This window comes from Glycine soja, chromosome 2, assembly GCF_004193775.1.
Source record: "Glycine soja cultivar W05 chromosome 2, ASM419377v2, whole genome shotgun sequence".
Taxonomy (NCBI): Eukaryota; Viridiplantae; Streptophyta; class Magnoliopsida; order Fabales; family Fabaceae; genus Glycine; species Glycine soja.
The window spans coordinates 7,227,298-7,245,867 of record NC_041003.1 but is presented as its reverse complement, the minus strand read 5'-3'; the positions used below and the strand labels follow the sequence as shown (position 1 = coordinate 7,245,867).

Genomic DNA, 18,570 nt, shown 5'->3' with positions numbered 1-18,570 from the left:
TTTTAAATTTTTTTCTGTTTCTCCTAATAATTATCTACTACTCTCATTTTGTTTTTATTTTTTTATAGTTAAAATAGGTAGAGATACTCCACTAGTTTTAATAAATTAAAGATAAAAGAAATATTTGTATTTAGTGTACACATTTACTAAAGTATTTTACTTTTTGTTAGTTTTTAAATTGTTGTTATTTCTCCTAATATTAGTTTTTTTAACTTCTATTTTTTTCTCTTTTTCTTTTTTACTTTTAGTTAAAATATTTCCACTAGTTTTAATAATAATAATAATAATAATAATTTCCGTCTTTCTTAATCTTTGACTAGGTGTACTTTTACATCCTTCGATTCTCAATCTCTCTTCACCTTTCACTGTCTTTTTCTCTGTCTCCTCTGTCTCCCCGCCGGAGCCAACATTCGTCGCCAGAGTTTCCCTTCGGAAACCACTCTTCCGCCGCGAGCCACCGCGACCATTTTGAGCTCGAAAGTCCGGTTTTTTTTCCCGGTTCAGGAAAACTGGTTTGGTCTTTGACTTGGAACCGTGAGTGGAGTTTCTGGGATTTTGGGTTCTGCGAAGAGGTGCGGATCCAGGAAGGTTCTAGAGAGAGAATAACAAGTGGGCTTTGTTGGTTTTTTTTAGAGAGAGAGAGGTTTTGTTTTGATGTGAGGGTGAATGGTTGTGGAGAGAAGAAGAGGTTGGAGTTTTCTATGATGACCGGAGCTCCGGTGAGTGATCGGAGAGGGTGGTGGCGCGTCGTTGAATCTCTCACATGGAATGGCAGATCTTGGTAGCTACGGGAATGCCAACCGTGACATTGAACAACAAGTACGTTCTTTCTCTCTCTCTCTCTCTCTCTATGTATTGGAAGTTATAAGTTTGGTGTGGAAAGTACAATTTTTTTCTCAAGTTTTGATTGTTTGTATCAGTTTTTGTTCTAATGTGGGAAATGTTTATTTTTTTTTAAATTGCTTTGTGGTGGTTAAGAGCATCGTCAATTGAAGTTACTTTTATGAGATTCTTCAATTTGAGAACCAGTTCTTATGTTACTTCACCCTTGGAGTAATTGATGTGGTAGTTTTGCTTATATAAACAACTGTTCTCAACAGTTCTTAAGAATTGCGAAACAATTGTAGAACCTATTTTAAGTTCTTTAGAATTTCACCATAGGAGAAAACTTGTTAAAGTTCTTAAATCTCAAGTGACATTATAGAGTTCATCAAAAGTGAGTTAAGCAACTCTACCTTGATTGTGCCTTTGGAGATTCTCAAGGTTATGAATTATGTTCATGTGTGTGTGTGTGTTTCTCTTCTTTGTTTGGAGTGACACGTGGGAAATTGGAGGGAGATGAGAAATACACTTGTGTACTGTCGTTGTTTTTTTTGAAAGTTTCATCTTGTGAATAAGAAGTGTTATTTTTTACCCTTGTAGAGTTTTGTTGATTAAACGGGTTAATGCTCCGTGGAATGGGGAATATGGAAAAGGGAGAGATGCTTTCTTGCATGTTTGTGTTTAAATGGAGGGGTAACTTGTTTTTGAATTATTGACAGCTAAGTCAGTGGATGCCTTTTGGGACCATGTTTTAGATATAAGATGTTGATACTTGATAGTGCAGCATTTTATAGCTGTCTTGGATCGTTTCAAGCAGGAAATTAAAGCGTCCATCAATGTTATTTATTTTTACTATTTTTTAGAACCTTAAATCTTCATAGGAGCTATTGTGCATGTCTAGGGTTGATTGCACTGGCTGAACATTTGATCTAGTTCTAAATAGAAGCTGACTAAATTAAAATTCATCTGGTGAAATTGAGCCAGCAGCCACTGTTTATGTATTTTTTGGACAACACTAACAGTTGTTGTGTACCTAGAAATGTTGCATTTTGGTTTGGGCAAAACTAATGTGGTCCAGCAAACTCTTAAACTCGTCCATGCATAACCCAAGTCTACTAACCAATGAGTTATCATGCAATTCAACTCATTTCATCCATGTGAAAAATTAAAATCATTCAACTCTATGAGTTTACTCGGGAGTTTTATAACCATGTTGGGACATGCTTCCAACACTGACACTTTTATGTCATGTGTTGGACATTGATCATTTCTTTAACACAGAAAAAATCATTTCTTTAACACAGAAAAAATCATGTTAAAATATTAACAATTATTGCCTTATTTGATTTCCGCTAACTAAAATAAAGTTTTCTCCTAAAAGTGTATTTGACTACAACAGCTAGCCTTATTCCATTAGGTGAGGTTAGTTGCATGGGTTGCATGAGACCATTGTTGGGTTTGGTTAAAGACCAAATTCTCCAGAATATTTATTCCCCATGAGATTCTTCTTAACAATTTCCTCTATTTGTCCTTCTTGGTTTCCTTCTACCCTTTTTCGCAGGGCTAAAAACCATACAGTATGCTCTCCTTATTGTTGCTTCTAGTGACTTTTGCATATATTCAAACCACCTTAGCCAACAACAAAGTGTATTTAGAAATCTGTTGTTTCAATGTAACGCCAATCTACCTTTAGATTGCTTCCACCTTTGGTACATTGGAATCTGTAAACTTCCGTTTAAATGGATGCAAACAGGTTTCTGAACACACTAAAAATGTGTTTACTAGAATTGAAAAAGGTAGCTTTAGCATAAACGTTAAGTTGAAGATTTTATATTATGTTTTACTATAAATTTGCTTTTGCAATAAAACTTTCAAACATAAATCACTTCATTTCAAAATCAATTTTAACAAAAACAATTCTACACAATTAAGGTTACCTAAAATCAAATCTGCAAACACTTGCTCAAAAAAATAATAAATCATCCTGTTTTGGGATCTTTCGTAATAAGAGAAAGTGCCCAGTCTTTTGTAATAATCAAATTTATGCAATTCTACCCTTTTTTTTTTGTAAGGCTCATGACTCATCATCATATGAAGGTGAATATGCAAATCTTGATTATCCATATAGATCTTTTAACTTGTTGCTCATATTTAGTTTCATTTGACTATATATACTACTGTGCCTGTTTGATCTTTACTGCTGTTTATATTGTAACTTTTGATTCTGCAGGCATTGATTGCTTTGAAAAAGGGTGCTCAACTTCTTAAATATGGTCGTAAAGGAAAGCCCAAGTTTTGTCCATTTAGACTTTCCAATGTAAGTTAAATGAAAATCTTTTCTAGAGTTTTTTGGATTCTCTACTTCACATCTTTGTTAACTGCCTGGTTGGACAGTTCTTAATTGATTATGTGCTCATGACAAATAGCTGCTATTTCATGTTTTTGATGCTATAACTATATGAGCAATATAGTATGGAAAGACTGTTAATTTGTGTTTTCCTTATTTTATATGCCCTACATCTGATAAGGTGTTGTTTTGTTCTTTATGGGGATTGAAATTTCGACACACTGTGTGCTGTGATTCCATTTCACATAAGGAGTGCCCATTAAATTGTAATCTCTAACTAACTTCCATGTGTTGACTGTTTGTCTAGCCTGCTCCTAAACATTTTACCTATTTTCTGCAACCTTTTAATGCATAGGAAATAGATGACTACACCTTGATGTATTTTACTTTTACTTATATGCCACATAAATTTCACTGTGTGGCTAAAATTGGTACTTACCTGGGTTAGCATTGGGAATTCTCTGAGTTCACTGCATTATAGCGGCACAATTCAGGTCAATTTGTATTCTTACTATCCAGATTTTTATGATTTTGCATAGATTTTTACTAATATTCAGGCTGAATTTTCTTATTTTAGTAATTAGTGCTACTGCAAACGATTAGTGGTAGTGTAGCTTTATCGCTGGGCAAACATATTTCTTATTTGGCGTATGCCTTTATGGTTGTATTCATAAATTCTAATAAAGTTGTAGACTATAAAGTTGAGCATTCATATATAGTAGGCTTGAAATTTTACACTCGAGTTATTTCTATGTATACACATTAAATATCTGTAAACTGCAGGATGAATCATCCTTAATCTGGATTACAAGTAGTGGAGAAAGAAATCTGAAGCTATCTTCTGTCTCTAGAATTATTCCTGGACAAAGAACTGTGAGATTTCTTCCCTTAAATCTAATTGCATACAATACCGTGACATTCTTTGTTATTAATAAAGCGATTTAAAAATTGTTTCACAAACTTACTCTTATCTGTTCTTGTTTTCTTTCCCTTAATCTTTTGGCAGGCTGTTTTCCAACGTTACTTGCGTCCTGAGAAGGACTATTTGTCTTTTTCACTTATTTACAGTAATGGAAAGCGATCACTTGATTTGGTTCGTGGCAAATTATCCAATTTCATGCATCACTAAATAATTATTTGTTTTCATTTTCTGTATTTTCATTATTATAATAATTTCTGTGTATTGCTATTCAGATTTGCAAAGATAAAGCTGAGGCTGAAGTGTGGATTGCTGGCCTCAAAGCACTGATATCTTCTGGTCAAGGTGGTCGTTCCAAAATTGATGGATGGAGTGATGGGGGTCTCATTCTTAATGTAAATATACTGACTTGTGGTTTTTGTAGTTAATTGCATTTTGGTCACATTATATTTCTTGTAAGTTGTACTACTTCTATAAGCTGGAAAGGTGATAGATCTTAGTATTGGGTTAATAGTTGTTTGTTGCATCATTTTCCTTGGGCAGCATTTGATAGACATGCTAGAATGAAATGGGTGTTGTTCTATGTATTGTGCATTTTTAAAATGGAATGGTATTAGACATGAGGTTAAGAAGTGGTAGTTTTGGTTCTACTAAAAATGGTGGTACCAAGAACTAAATAAAATAGAATCATTTCATTTCGTTCTGTTTTGAATTCTTTTCTGTCTGCACACCAATGCTACGATAGAGTGTATATTTTGAACAAATCAAAATGGAGAGGACTTATTTGCTCCATTATAAGAGTGATTATTTGTTGTTTCCTATAAGGAAAGCTAGTCTTTGTTTTCTGACATACCAGCTTAACCTGAAAGGATATAAACTGTAGTTTATTTATTTATTTATTTTTATCCGAAAGAGATTGCCACTCACTCATTCTTTGCTTCGGTTGCTATTTGGTGTGACTGCTTGTGCTGATTAACCTACTCTACTTTTTCTATGATGTAATGTATTTTTTTGTGAAAAGAGGAACTGATTTTATACAAGCTTTACTAATTCCTGTACCTTTGCTGTTGCCATTATGCTTCCATAGCTACTGATGAAATACATGATAAGTTGCTTATAATTCTGTGGCTCAAATAATATCAGGATAGCAGAGACTTAACATCAAATAGTCCAAGTGAAAGTTCGGCTAGCACATCACGAGGCATTAGTTCTCCTGACATTTCTTCAACTCTTCCAAATACTTCACCAAAGTCCTATCGACCTGACAATACAATTTCTGAAAGGTCACATGCGTCACCAGACCCAACAAACATGCAAGTGAAAGGATCTGCTTCAGATGTATTTCGTGTCAGTGTTTCAAGTGCCCCTAGTACATCTAGTCATGGATCTGCACCTGATGACTATGATGCTCTGTGGGATGTATACATATGGGGAGAGGTTACCTGTGAAAATGTTAAAGTTGGTGCTGATAAAAATGTAAATTATTTCAGCCCGAGGGCAGATGTACTTCTCCCTAGACCACTGGAATCTAATGTAGTTTTAGATGTACATCATATAGCATGTGGTGTTAGACATGCTTCTCTAGTCACTAGGCAAGGTGAAGTTTTTACATGGGGTGAAGAATCAGGAGGACGTCTTGGCCATGGTGTTGGGAAAAATGTGGTTCAACCTCGTCTAGTTGAAGCACTGATTTCTACAACTATTGATTTTGTTGCCTGTGGGGAGTTCCATTCCTGTGCTGTTACAATGGCTGGGGAGCTATATACATGGGGTGATGGTATGCATAATGCTGGGCTTCTTGGTCATGGCAGCAATGTCAGTCATTGGATACCAAAGAGAATTGCTGGTCCATTAGAGGGACTTCAAATTGCATTTGTTGCTTGTGGTCCATGGCACACAGCCTTGATAACTTCAACAGGGCAGCTGTTTACGTTTGGTGATGGAACATTCGGTGTCTTGGGCCATGGAGATAGGCAAAATGTTTCATATCCAAGAGAAGTGGAATCCTTATTGGGGTTGAGGACAATAGCTGTTGCTTGTGGAGTGTGGCATACTGCAGCTGTTGTAGAGGTTATCGCAACACACTCCGGTACAAGCATATCATCAGGTAAATTGTTTACTTGGGGTGATGGAGACAAAAATCGCCTTGGACATGGGGACAAGGAGGCACGTCTTAAACCAACTTGTGTGTCTGCACTTATTGATTACAATTTTCATAAAATTGCTTGTGGGCACAGTTTGACAGTAGGCCTGACAACATCTGGACGTGTTTTCACTATGGGAAGTACTGTTTATGGTCAGCTTGGGAGTTCTCTATCCGATGGAAAGGTTCCATGCTTGGTTGGAGACAAGATTGCCGGGGAATCTATTGAAGAAATTGCGTGTGGTGCATATCATGTAGCTGTATTAACATCCAAAAATGAAGTTTATACTTGGGGGAAAGGTGCAAATGGGAGATTGGGTCATGGAGATATTGAAGATCGTAAAACGCCAGCTTTGGTAGAAGCATTGAAGGATAGACATGTGAAATATATTGCATGTGGTTCGAACTACTCTGCTGCCATATGCCTTCATAAGTGGGTATCTGGTGCCGAGCAGTCTCAGTGCTCTACTTGTAGACAGGCATTTGGATTCACTAGAAAGAGGCACAATTGTTATAACTGCGGACTTGTCCACTGCCATTCGTGCAGCTCGAGGAAAGCATTAAGAGCAGCACACGCCCCTAATCCTGGCAAGCCGTATCGTGTGTGTGATTCTTGTTATGCAAAATTGAACAAGGTTGCTGAAGCTTGCAATAGTAATAGAAGGAATGCCTTGCCTCGTCTGTCAGGTGAGAACAAGGATAGGCTAGACAAGTCTGACCTAAGATTGTCCAAGGCAGTAATTCCCTCTAACATGGATTTGATAAAGCAGCTAGATAGTAAGGCAGCCAAGCAAGGAAAGAAAGGTGATACATTCTCACTGATTCGCCCCTCACAACCGCCTTCTCTGCTACAGCTGAAAGATGTTGTCTTGTCCACTGCTCTTGATCTGAGACGAACAGTTCCAAGACCAGTGGTTGCACCATCAGGAGTAAGTTCCAGATCTGTGTCCCCTTTCTCTAGAAGATCAAGCCCTCCTCGTTCAGCTACACCTATTCCAACAACTTCAGGACTTTCCTTCTCAAAAAGTATTTCTGATAGTTTGAAGAAAACAAATGAACTTTTAAATCAAGAAGTGCAGAAGTTGCATGCTCAGGTGCATTTTGCTATCCTTCTCATGTAAATCAAGTGTTAAAAGTTTTCTTCTTTGACAGAGAGTACAGCTATTCTCCATTTTAATTTCTCCTGCCATTTTTGAGCCTGACAAATGAACCTTGCAAAATTTAATGTTACCTTGCAAAATGACACTCACTTTGCTCAAATTGTTGGAAAAGTTAATGCCAGATACATCTATATAAATATATGTTGTTTCTTTCACTTTTTATGGTATCAAGACAAATCTAATTATAGATATCATTAGGTTGAGAGCCTGAGACAGAGATGTGAACTGCAAGAATTAGAGCTTCAAAGGTCAGCAAAAAAGACTCAAGAAGCTACAGCACTGGCTGCAGAGGAATCTGGTAAAAGTAAAGCTGCAAAAGAAGTTATTAAGTCACTCACAGCACAGGTTTTTTTCCTGTTAATTTACTTGGAGTCAGATGTCTTTGAAATGGTTTATTTTCATGTGGTGCTTTAATGTTTGTAACTTGGTTTCAAATTTTTCGCATTGAATAAAATGGGCATCCATATTAAGTCATCTATCTAATATAAGTTTATTTTTGTTAAATTTCTTAACTGTAATAGTAAGAATTGTTTTTTTTTTTTCAATTTTGTTTGTTTTGCTTTTGGTTTAACTTTATATTAAAAATTACATTATTTTATCTGTTGGGACATATACACACAGGTTTGAATCTCACTGCATACTGTTTACCCTTGTCTTTTTCAGAATAAATTACCCCACATTTCCCTTATACTGCTGTGTTTTCACACTTACACTTATTGCTCATTAACATTTTCTCAGCTCAAAGATCTGGCTGAGAAGCTTCCTCCTGGAGTTTATGATGCTGAGAACATTAGACCAGCTTACCTACCAAATGGTCTTGAGCCAAATGGGATCCACAATCCAGATTCAAATGGGGAGCAGCACTCCAGAGCAGAGTCAATCATTGGCTCTAGTTTGGATTCCATGGGACTTGAATCCGCTCTATTGAATAAAACTGCAGGGAACTCGCCAGGAACATATGGAACTAATCTTCACCAGAAAATTCGGAGCCCCGTGTCCTCTAATGGGACCAATAATTATCCAGGTGTTAAATTGCCAAATGGTGGTGGTGTAATTCAGGCAAGCAGCGGTACTGTGTCAGATACTGCTGATGGTAGGGATTCTGGGAATTTCCACGATGACGAGAGTGGTTTGAAATCGAGGAATGCTGCTCCGACTGCTGATGGTAATCAAGTTGAGGCAGAATGGATTGAACAGTATGAACCTGGTGTCTACATAACACTTGTGGCACTGCATGATGGAACAAGAGATCTGAAGCGAGTGCGCTTCAGGTAATAAAAAATCCTCCACATGACCAGGTTATCTCTATCTGGTTCTACTTGCATATTTGGCTGTTCAACTGTAGATGGCTCCAGCAATATTTAGCTAGTGATAATTATTAGTATTGATGGAGGATATGGAATTTAAAAATATGAACTTTAACTATATTCTTCATCTTTATATGACTTAGTCTTTAACTCGGTCTCATACATGATTGTTATTGCTTAAAACTGAGATGTTTAAATTTTCTTGGAATCATTGTTTTTATATGTACTCTCTTTGATGGTGAATGCAATTGCAGCCGAAGGAGATTCGGAGAGCACCAAGCAGAAACCTGGTGGTCCGAGAACCGTGACAGGGTATATGAAAGATACAACGTTCGCAGCACGGACAAGTCTGCCAACCAAGCAGCACGTAGTTCCAAAGGTGCTGGTTCACCTGTTTCCCAAACTTAGGAGTAGGGAGAGGGAAGTCCTCCATTAACACATTTTGTCACACTGAGCAACACTGTAGGGAATCAAGAATGCATATGAAGAATCCTTGTTTGTTGGTGGTTCTTATGTCTATCCTTATTCTCTTCTCTTTCTCTCTTAAATTAATTGTCTTCCATTTAATTTGGGCAGATGCCCTTTACATGTTGTAGTGTAGTGTATATAAAATCATCAGTTCTGATAATTTTGGCCAAGGAACCATCCTTACCCATTTATCCTTCCGTTTACTTGTTCTCATTTGTTTCCATCACACCTTTGTACATGGTGATAGTTTTTATTTCATTCATTTTTTTCATAGGTTTTACTTTACTTGGTGTTGAATAGTTGGTTGATCTTTCCCACCCTTAAAAAATATAAATGGCTCCCAATTAGGAAAAGCACCTGTACTTATCACCCTCAGATACATGTGTAAATGCTGCCTTAGGGAACAGTTTTAATCTTACAAGAGTCATTGTATGTGTGATGATTTTACTTAAATGATAGACTAAGGATCAAGAGCTGACTTGATGATTCAATACAATTTTAATAAAATTTCACAGATAAACATGGATGTTTGACTTTTTTAAGGTGATTTTTTTTTTGAATTTTTGGAAGTATTTGGTTTGGCCTTTTCCCTTAATATGTTGGGGATACCATACACGATTCATTTGGTTTGACATTTGGAAGACAAGTAATAGAATTATTTTGTGGGGTGAATTGGATGAGGCATGTATTTATAAGAGATCAAAATTTGGTTTGGGTTTTCTTTTTGAACTATTTGTTGGTTTTTTTTATCAGCCAATAGTAGGTGTTATTTTATTGTTAGAATGTCAGTGGAAAGATTCAAATTCATCATCTTTCTCTTCCCCTCTTCCCATCAACTCTTGAACTCTTCTTCCTGATCACTAAATAAATCTTATATAACGCCTAACTGTTTGTTGGTTAACTATAGATCACTTTTGTTGGGCTAACTATTTTAGTGTAGGAATGTATTACATTTTATTAAATGGATTATCAGAAGTTACATATAGGAGTTTAGATACTTTGTTGATGCCATAGTTTCAAATTACATTCTTTGTTTTACCCAAAAAACATGTAGATGTGAGTAATGAAGATTGATAAGTGAAGTTGAGTTATGAAGAAAGCATTTGATAAATATTATCAATGAGCCTAAAAGGAAAGGTTAAAAATAGAAAGATAACATTAATTGAATAATTCTGTTTTTTTTTAAAATAAAAATAATGAATGAAACTTAGATGGAGTTCTGCATATTATTGACAATAAGTTTTTTAAAAGGATGAAACTTAGGATGAAAAGTAAAGGATAACATTAATCACGTTTTTTTATAATTTTTTTTAAAGAAAGCTATTTAATGCCTGCAAAATGTTTAGATATCAATATTAAAACGAGAAATTTGGCGACAAAAATATAAGAAAAATTTATCTAAAATTTGTTCTCTTCCAAATTTATTATATGGAAAATCACCTGTTGGGTTTAAGTTCTCCAATATAAGTTCTCCCATAACGGCCATACAAAATGTATTGATACATGCGATATTATTTTGCAATTATTATCAGATTATTTTCCATGTCTGTAAGTTTTTTGTTTTTGTTTTTTATTTTACTAACATCCATTTTTTTTATTGACCTTTTTTTTACTGCCTTATTTGTAACTAGCTACAGTATTAACTACGTAGGTATGACTTCACGAATTAAGAGGTAGGTGATCGGTATAATCTTTATCTCTTAATTTCAACCATAAAAAACAACTTAAGTCTGAATGACCCTTCCAACCTGGTATACCTTTGTGCATAGTTTTGAAGATAATTTTCCACTTTTATTTTAGATGAACTTGAATTTCATCCTGAGCTCACTAAATGGAAAACAAGCAAGCACAGTCTGTCAAATTCAGCATCGCTCTTGATAACTTTTCCTGTAACTATAAAATTGAAGAACTAAATCATTATAAAAAATAAGAATCATATGTCTCTACCAAAAAACAAAATCGAATGAATCATATCGAGTAAAAAACTTTATAAATTAACATGTCCCATTTCACATATGGACACATAAATCTTCTTGGCCACGGCAATCAATAGTAATGCTACATGTCCACCCAATTAAACAGTTGCATAACCCCTAAATTTCAATGAAAGGTTCAAATAACAGTGGAATCTGAGCATTAGGGACTACTATATATATGTTTAACCAAAGCCACGTGAGACATGAAATTTGCCTCCCTCAAATCACCAAATGTTTAAGTATTAATTAACCACCATTGAGTCGGTGTTTTGTCTTTGAAAATGACCATTAGTAATGGTCTCAGATGGTCACATGGGTTCAAAGATGGGTTTGAAATCAAGACATGACATAAGACAGCTTAACCACCCAACAAAGTTATATCATTTTCAGGAGCCAATTAATTTCAACCGTTTTTCAACTCTTTGCAAATTACTATGCATGTCCGCTCTCTCCCTCAAAAAATAAATACTTGTTATATATGTCTTATATATAGGAGAAAATTACCTAATTCATTTAGATTAAAGTTGATAATAATAAATTTATTTTAAATTTATAACTTTTTTAAAATTATCTTTGTTATAGATATTTTTCTTTTTTCTAATAATCTGGTAACATATTTTTTTCTTCTTTTAATGAGAGATATTTATACTCTAAAAAATAATTAATAAGAAATATTATAAATAGGATCAAAAGAAGTAGAAAAAATAATTAAAAACGACTACTAGAACCAGCCCGTTACTTGTGACCAACATGGAACACGTCTTATATTTGGAGTATATTAGGAAATGTGAACTATAGTATATTGGAATTTAGACATAAATAATTGGGGAAACAATGTAGAGATGTAAAAAAAAAATAGTGTAAAGAAAATTTTAATTGTTATGTACGGTAAGCTTTCCATATATATATATATATATATATATATATGGGGCCTGCAAAAATCGATTTGAGAAAAAAACAGCCCAATCAAATTAATTTAAAAATGGTTTAAATGGTTTGATTTTTAAACGAAATTTGACAATCGATTTTTAACTCCATTTTGGAATCGAATTGATTTCAAACCAATTTAAGAATCAAATTGGTATTGAACTAGTTTAGAAATTGTTTTTTTTTTCTTTAAAAAAACTAGTCCTATTTTAGAAAAAATAATTTGGTTATTAAGTGAACCAAACCGGTTTTAAAGTAGTTTAGTTCAAACCAAACTTATTTAAAAAATTAATTCAGTTTTATTTAATTGAACCAATTCAGTTTGATGCAGTTCACAAACAATTAAGTTCGAACCAATTTATATGCATACCCTTATCATATACTTCCTCCGGTATCGAATACAAGGATAAAAATGTTTTTTTTTTTTTTCTCAAATAATATAAGAAAATTTCAACTAACTTTATCTTATCTTATTTAATATGATTTTAATATCTATGCATTGATTGTATAAAGTGTTTTACACCATCATCCAATCATAAATTATCATTTAAATTATTTTAAAATAATTATTTAAAAAATCAATAAACTTACCATACATAATAATTATAATTGAATTACTATGAAAAACTTTTTATACTATCTGTATCTAATTTTTTTTTCTCATTTAATATTACAATCTTTAAAATACTATTAATTTAATTATGGTTTTAGATTCAATAATTTATTTTTATTCTCGATACCAAGTTTTAATGAAGAGTAAATTGAAAAAAATTATTTTTTAATTAAAATTTATGTAATTAAATGTGATTAACTAATTATCTTAGTTAGTTTAAATCAATTTTTTTCTTAAATTTGAAGCTAGAGAAAATATTTTTTATTCCTCAATTTTAATTTTCTTTTTAGTCCCATAATTTCAAAAAATATTCTTTTTAGTTCTTTATAAAATAAAAACATCACAAATTATGCATTCAGACCACCACAAATTACTCAGGATAAATTAAAATAAGCATTTCTAGAAATTAAGGACTAAAATAAATAAATTTAAATTTGGAGAGCTAAAAACAAAAGTGACCCGATCTAAAAGACAAAATAAAATATTTAAACCAAATTTTTACGAGTTGAAGCAACATAGGAAGGTGCAATTAAGGTAGGGAAGCTAGAAAAACTGAGGTCTTCATTCGGACATTGATTTTCTACTTAGAGATGATTATAGTGGTCACTATATCTTTGATTAGATTTTGAACTTTAAGTTGTTACAATTTTATGGTCTTTGACTAGGAAACGATGCTTGAATTTGAGAAAAACACGTTGCTGGAAGGACTCATGACCTCAGCCACTACAGCTAATTTTTCACACTCGTTATGACAAATAAGTAAAAGCAAATTTCTGGTTAACGCCAGGCTATTTGTTTTTAAAGATTTTATACTTTTTGTTTTTGTAATTATTTTATAAAAGTGAGTAGTATTTCTTAAACATATTTTACATAATTAATTTTTTTTGTGTAATTAATATTTTTATTTTTATTTTCTTCGTACCAAAACAAAATTCCTGAAATTTTTTATTATGTTTTTTAAAAAATGTTAGTCATCCAATTGTACAGTTTTAAACTTCTCTGGAGAAAATCACTGTCTTCATTTTTAAATGTGAAGACATGTTTTACCCTTTTCCTTATGACATATAAAGACACATTCTTCTTTTTTATTTTTTAAGTACGATGAAATTCTTATTATTAATTTAGTAATATAATATTAAAAATTTAATTTTAAATTATTTTTAAAAGGTTTTTAGTATATTATAGATTTAATTACACTTTTAATCCATCAAATATCACAATTCTATACTGTCTTAGTTCTTCAAGTTCAAGTTTCACTAATTTATTTTTTTAATATTTTTTTAGGTTTAAATATATTTTTAATCCATGATATATATATTCAAATTTTACATTTGGTTCCTAATAAATTTTTCATTTCTGATTGGTCCCTAATATTTAAAAAGTTTTGTGATCGTTAACTTGATACGTTAATAAACTATTGTGATGTCATGTGTATTTTATGTCTGAGTTGGAATTCCATATAAGAAATAATATTTTTATTTTGAAAAAATAATTAGCAAATATTATTTAGGATAAAAATGTAAATAATAGTCCAAACCATTGTCCGCGTGCATATGTTTCCTTCCTAAAGTGTAGAAGCCGTGGCATAAGACTTGGAGAGGAAAGGGAAAATGAGTTTGTTGGGCATGACACTACATTCTCACATTTTTTAAAACACCTAGAAGGCTTCGAGGGAGGAATCACCGGCAATAAAGCCTCGAATGAGAATGTTCTACAAAATGGGTTATGAGGCAGCGACGTGGTGGACAAGTGTGTGTGGCAAAGGTTCTTAGAGTGAGAGAAGGAGTAGATGTATGAGTTCAAAGAGGATGTGAGTATAGTGGTAGAGACCGAAGACGTGGATTTGTGCCTGGAATTCATCGGCATCTATGTTTGTGCCACGACGATGAAGCTTCTATGAACCAACCTTAAGCACCCAAGATTTGATGAATCTTGCAAGATATGACAAAACCCACACCAGAACAATACTAACCCTAGATTTGAAATTTTGAGCTTTTCTAGTTTTTTCATTCTCCTTCATTCATGGACTTGTTGCAATTCCAACAAGAGGGACAATGGGGGAGCTATACTACTGCATGTATGGGGTGGAGGTGATGTTTTTGGTTCATTTGTTGTTGTAAACAATTTGTTTGATGCCATCGCTGTTTTATGGCATTGAATTTGATTAATTGCTTTTTGGTTGTTATTTTTGCTATAAACGATGGTGTCGTCGAATGTTATGACAGTGGTGACCACAGAGATAACACCATTGATGGAGCAAATCATAAATCCTAATCTTTTTTGTGATAAACATTGATAGAGCGTGTGTAATGTCTTTTCTGTATTAGCAAAACAATGTCATAATCTCCTTCTTTCTCTCTGGTAATCTTAATTTAAATTTTTATCCTAAACAATATTTTCTAATTATTATTTTTAAATAAAAAAATTTATTCATGGTATCATAGGTAACTTACGGACGTATCAAATTAATGACAACATCAACGGTTAACAAATTTCTTCTACGGACAAAGATTTCATACAAATTTTTTTAAATATTAAGAATCTATCAAAAAAAAGAATTTATTAGGGATCAAATACAAAATTCAAATATATACTAAGGATCAATCAAAAATATATTTAAGTCATTTTTTTATACATAAAAATTAAACTTAAGATACAAAGAAGTTTATCATAATATGGATACATTAATCATTTACACTATAATATTTACTATGACTATTAAACTCTTTTGGACACATAGGATTAAAAGTGCACAAAAATCTTATTATCAAGCTGCAAATTAAACCGAAGCATAATTGAAGATAATTATGACGAACAATCACGTGGAATTTGCCTCTGGTTTCTCTTTCATTTAATGTACAAGAACTATAATTTTATCTTAAATGAAGCTACTAAGTACCTTATGACTTGAACCCTTCAAGTTTCTATAAATACAAGTATATATGAACTTAAACCAGTTCTCCATACACATGGTGCATGGAAAACACAATCTAATATATATATATATATATCCTTAAGCTGCTAATTCTTAAATTTTTTTGGCCCTTTGAAAGGGCCTCTAGAGTATTCAAAAACAAGGGGAAAGTAATACACAAGATGTAATTAAGGCACCATATACATTACCAATACATATCTTCTCTAACAGGTCAGTGGGAGAAAGGAGTAATGAGATGATTAACCCTCTATGGCAGTTTCCCTCTTGAGTTTTGTAATTGAATGCTGTTGTGCTGCTTAGAAGGCCCTGAAGGTGGCAATGGCATTGCCTTTGGCAAGAAGCCAGAGAAGTTTTGATGTGAACCTTGAAACTTTGGCTTCATTTTGAAAACTTGAGTGTGTCTAGAGCCATAACTTGTGCCAACAAAGTGTATCAACAAAAACAGCAGCATTAGTAATACATGAAGATGTCTTCTACCCATTTCACCAAATCAAATGGTTTAACATAAAGAGAAATACTAGAAGAAGAGAGGAAGTTGAAAAAAGATGGAAGGGGTTGTTAAACAGGAAAAACAGAAAATGTTCAGAGAAAGTAGAGAGAATTTTGAATGGAGCAAAGACAATAAATGAACATTAAAGAATTTGGAGTGTATTATGAAATGCCAAGAGTGGTTTGTTTATGAAGGATAAATGAGAGAAACGGAAGTGGTACCGGCAATGAAGGACGAGTGTGTGCGGAAACATGGGGGCGAGTAAATGCAAGATCATGTAATATGAATAAGATTTGGATGTTAGGAATCATATTTGTGCTAAGCTGTTGGTGGCTTGTGGCATTAAATGAGACAACATGAAGCAATAGTCCTTTTGTCCAATTAAATAGAGACTAGGAAAGCCTTTTAAGAGACTTAGAACGGGTCATTAGGGAGTGTGTTCTAAAGTCACATAAAAGTAGTAAAGACACAAAACAGCCAAAAGGGCATTGGAAATAAAAAATTAAAAAAAAAAAAGCTGAGAAATGTTACTATATCTCAATATGGTACATAGTACATAATTACTTCTAAAAAGAATCATATTTTGAACATAAAGATTCACATAAGATTTAACTGTTGAAATTGTTCCTCTGACTCACAGATAAAGTGTGTGTGTAGTATTTTGAGAGGAAAAAGGGGAGAGTGTCGTCTGGTTAGGTGAGTTTGTGGGCCTGCCTGGAAAATAATGGCTGAGAAATGAACTGAAAATCTGAAACAGTTGCCCCAAGTCGTACTGCAACATGGAAATGCTTCCCTCATAAATTGCTTCTCCTTCTTTCCCATTTGCCAAACATAATTATTCAATAAAAAGGGTTTAAGACCAGATGAAATACTCAGTAAAAGAGCTTATCAAAAGGCCTTTTATGAAATAATTTGTAAAAGAGAGGTAATTATGAATGTTGGAGAACTAAGTGACATGGAAAAAAAATTAGTATATAAAAGTGGAGTTACCCATACTCGATGAGTTAGGTATTTGAGTTAAGCTAGGTTCAGGTGGTTGAAATTCTAAAATGATATTAAAGATTAATTTTACAGTTATTGTTGTTGGGCTTATTATATTATTTGTCATTAGGTCGCCGAGTGCAAATGTTTAATTTTATAAATTTTACATTGGAGATATTTAGTCATCCACATAAAGATATGTATTAGAGATTTCATATTAAATAGTAATATAACAAAAAAAATATAAATAAGAGATAATTTTCATTTTTTGAATTAGTTTTTAAGATTAAGTTAAACATAATTACAAATTCTAAAAATGATATAAACACATAATGAGATTACAAATTCTAAAAATGATATAAACACATAATGAGTTAAACACTTGCATACTGATGTGAGATTGTGAGGCTTGGCACAGCAGTACATGTAAAACATAAAAACTTAATGCAAATTGAAAGCTACCCACCCTGCTATAGCCTACAACACATAGATAGGGAATTGATGAATGAGGCGTGTACTGCATGAGTGGATAGGCCAAAGAGTTGGGTTTTCCTTGACATAATAACTGAGGGTAGGACCATGAAATGCAGCCAAACAAGAAAAGGACACATTAAGATGGACCCACGTGCCCTATGCATAAAAAGACGGATATGATTCATGATACGAGAGGGTGGATTTTGTTGTAAAACTCACCCTGTGGGTTTTCAGTAGAGGGAAATCTCAATGTTCATAATTCATGCAAGAGTGGAAACTAAGTTGAACTAAAAGGTGAAACATTGATTTCATGTCGCCAGTGTAGGTGTAATTGTAAATTTCTGTAAATCTACGTGAATGAGTTTTTTTTAATAAAAAAAAAAATAGAAATGAGTAAATTTTAAAAATATTACATCTCATGATTAAATCCTATTTTAAAACAGATTTCATGTAAAAAATTTGTGTTTTAAAACATAACGTTATCTTTTTTTTTAAAAAAAAAACATCAAAGTCGTATTTCTAAGTTTTTTTAATTTCTTAAAAATAAATATATTGAAATCGTTTTGAAAATCACGACTTTAGTATTTTATATTTGTTTTAGTTGTAGGTGAAGTCCTTAGTGCATGTACGACTTTTTAATTTAATTTTTTTTAAATATATTATTAAAAAATATAAAAGATCCAAAACATGATTTTATTATTTTTTTTTATTAAATTGCGACGTTCTAACACGACTTATTCTACTCATTCCTGTAATTTTTTTAAAAAAAATAGCCCAATCACTTAAATTTACCGTAAATTTCACTAGATTATTGCCATAATTACTATTTTAAGAAAAAAAAATTAGCAAATTAAATGGATGGACATAATTGGTACGTAAGTGTTGTGACCCCTCTTATATAGAACTTCTTTCATTGCACATTAGCACCAAAAATTAGAACAATTTCAATTTTCACCTTAGATGGTGATTTATACGTACTCGAGAGTTCCTAATTGAAGAGAAAAATAT

At 32.8% G+C, this 18,570-nt stretch overlaps 1 protein-coding gene across 1 annotated transcript; it reads left to right on the top strand.

Moving 5' to 3' along the window:
• The first annotated feature begins 331 nt into the window (after positions 1 to 331).
• Positions 332 to 9,439, top strand: LOC114384468 (PH, RCC1 and FYVE domains-containing protein 1-like). Its single transcript, XM_028344140.1, has 9 exons — positions 332 to 819; positions 3,053 to 3,139; positions 3,953 to 4,042; positions 4,176 to 4,262; positions 4,364 to 4,483; positions 5,232 to 7,325; positions 7,590 to 7,736; positions 8,130 to 8,662; positions 8,953 to 9,439. Exons 1-9 carry the CDS (start codon positions 769 to 771, stop codon positions 9,104 to 9,106), a joined length of 3,363 nt encoding a protein of 1,120 aa, XP_028199941.1. The 5' UTR covers positions 332 to 768; the 3' UTR covers positions 9,107 to 9,439.
• Positions 9,440 to 18,570: the final 9,131 nt, after the last annotated feature.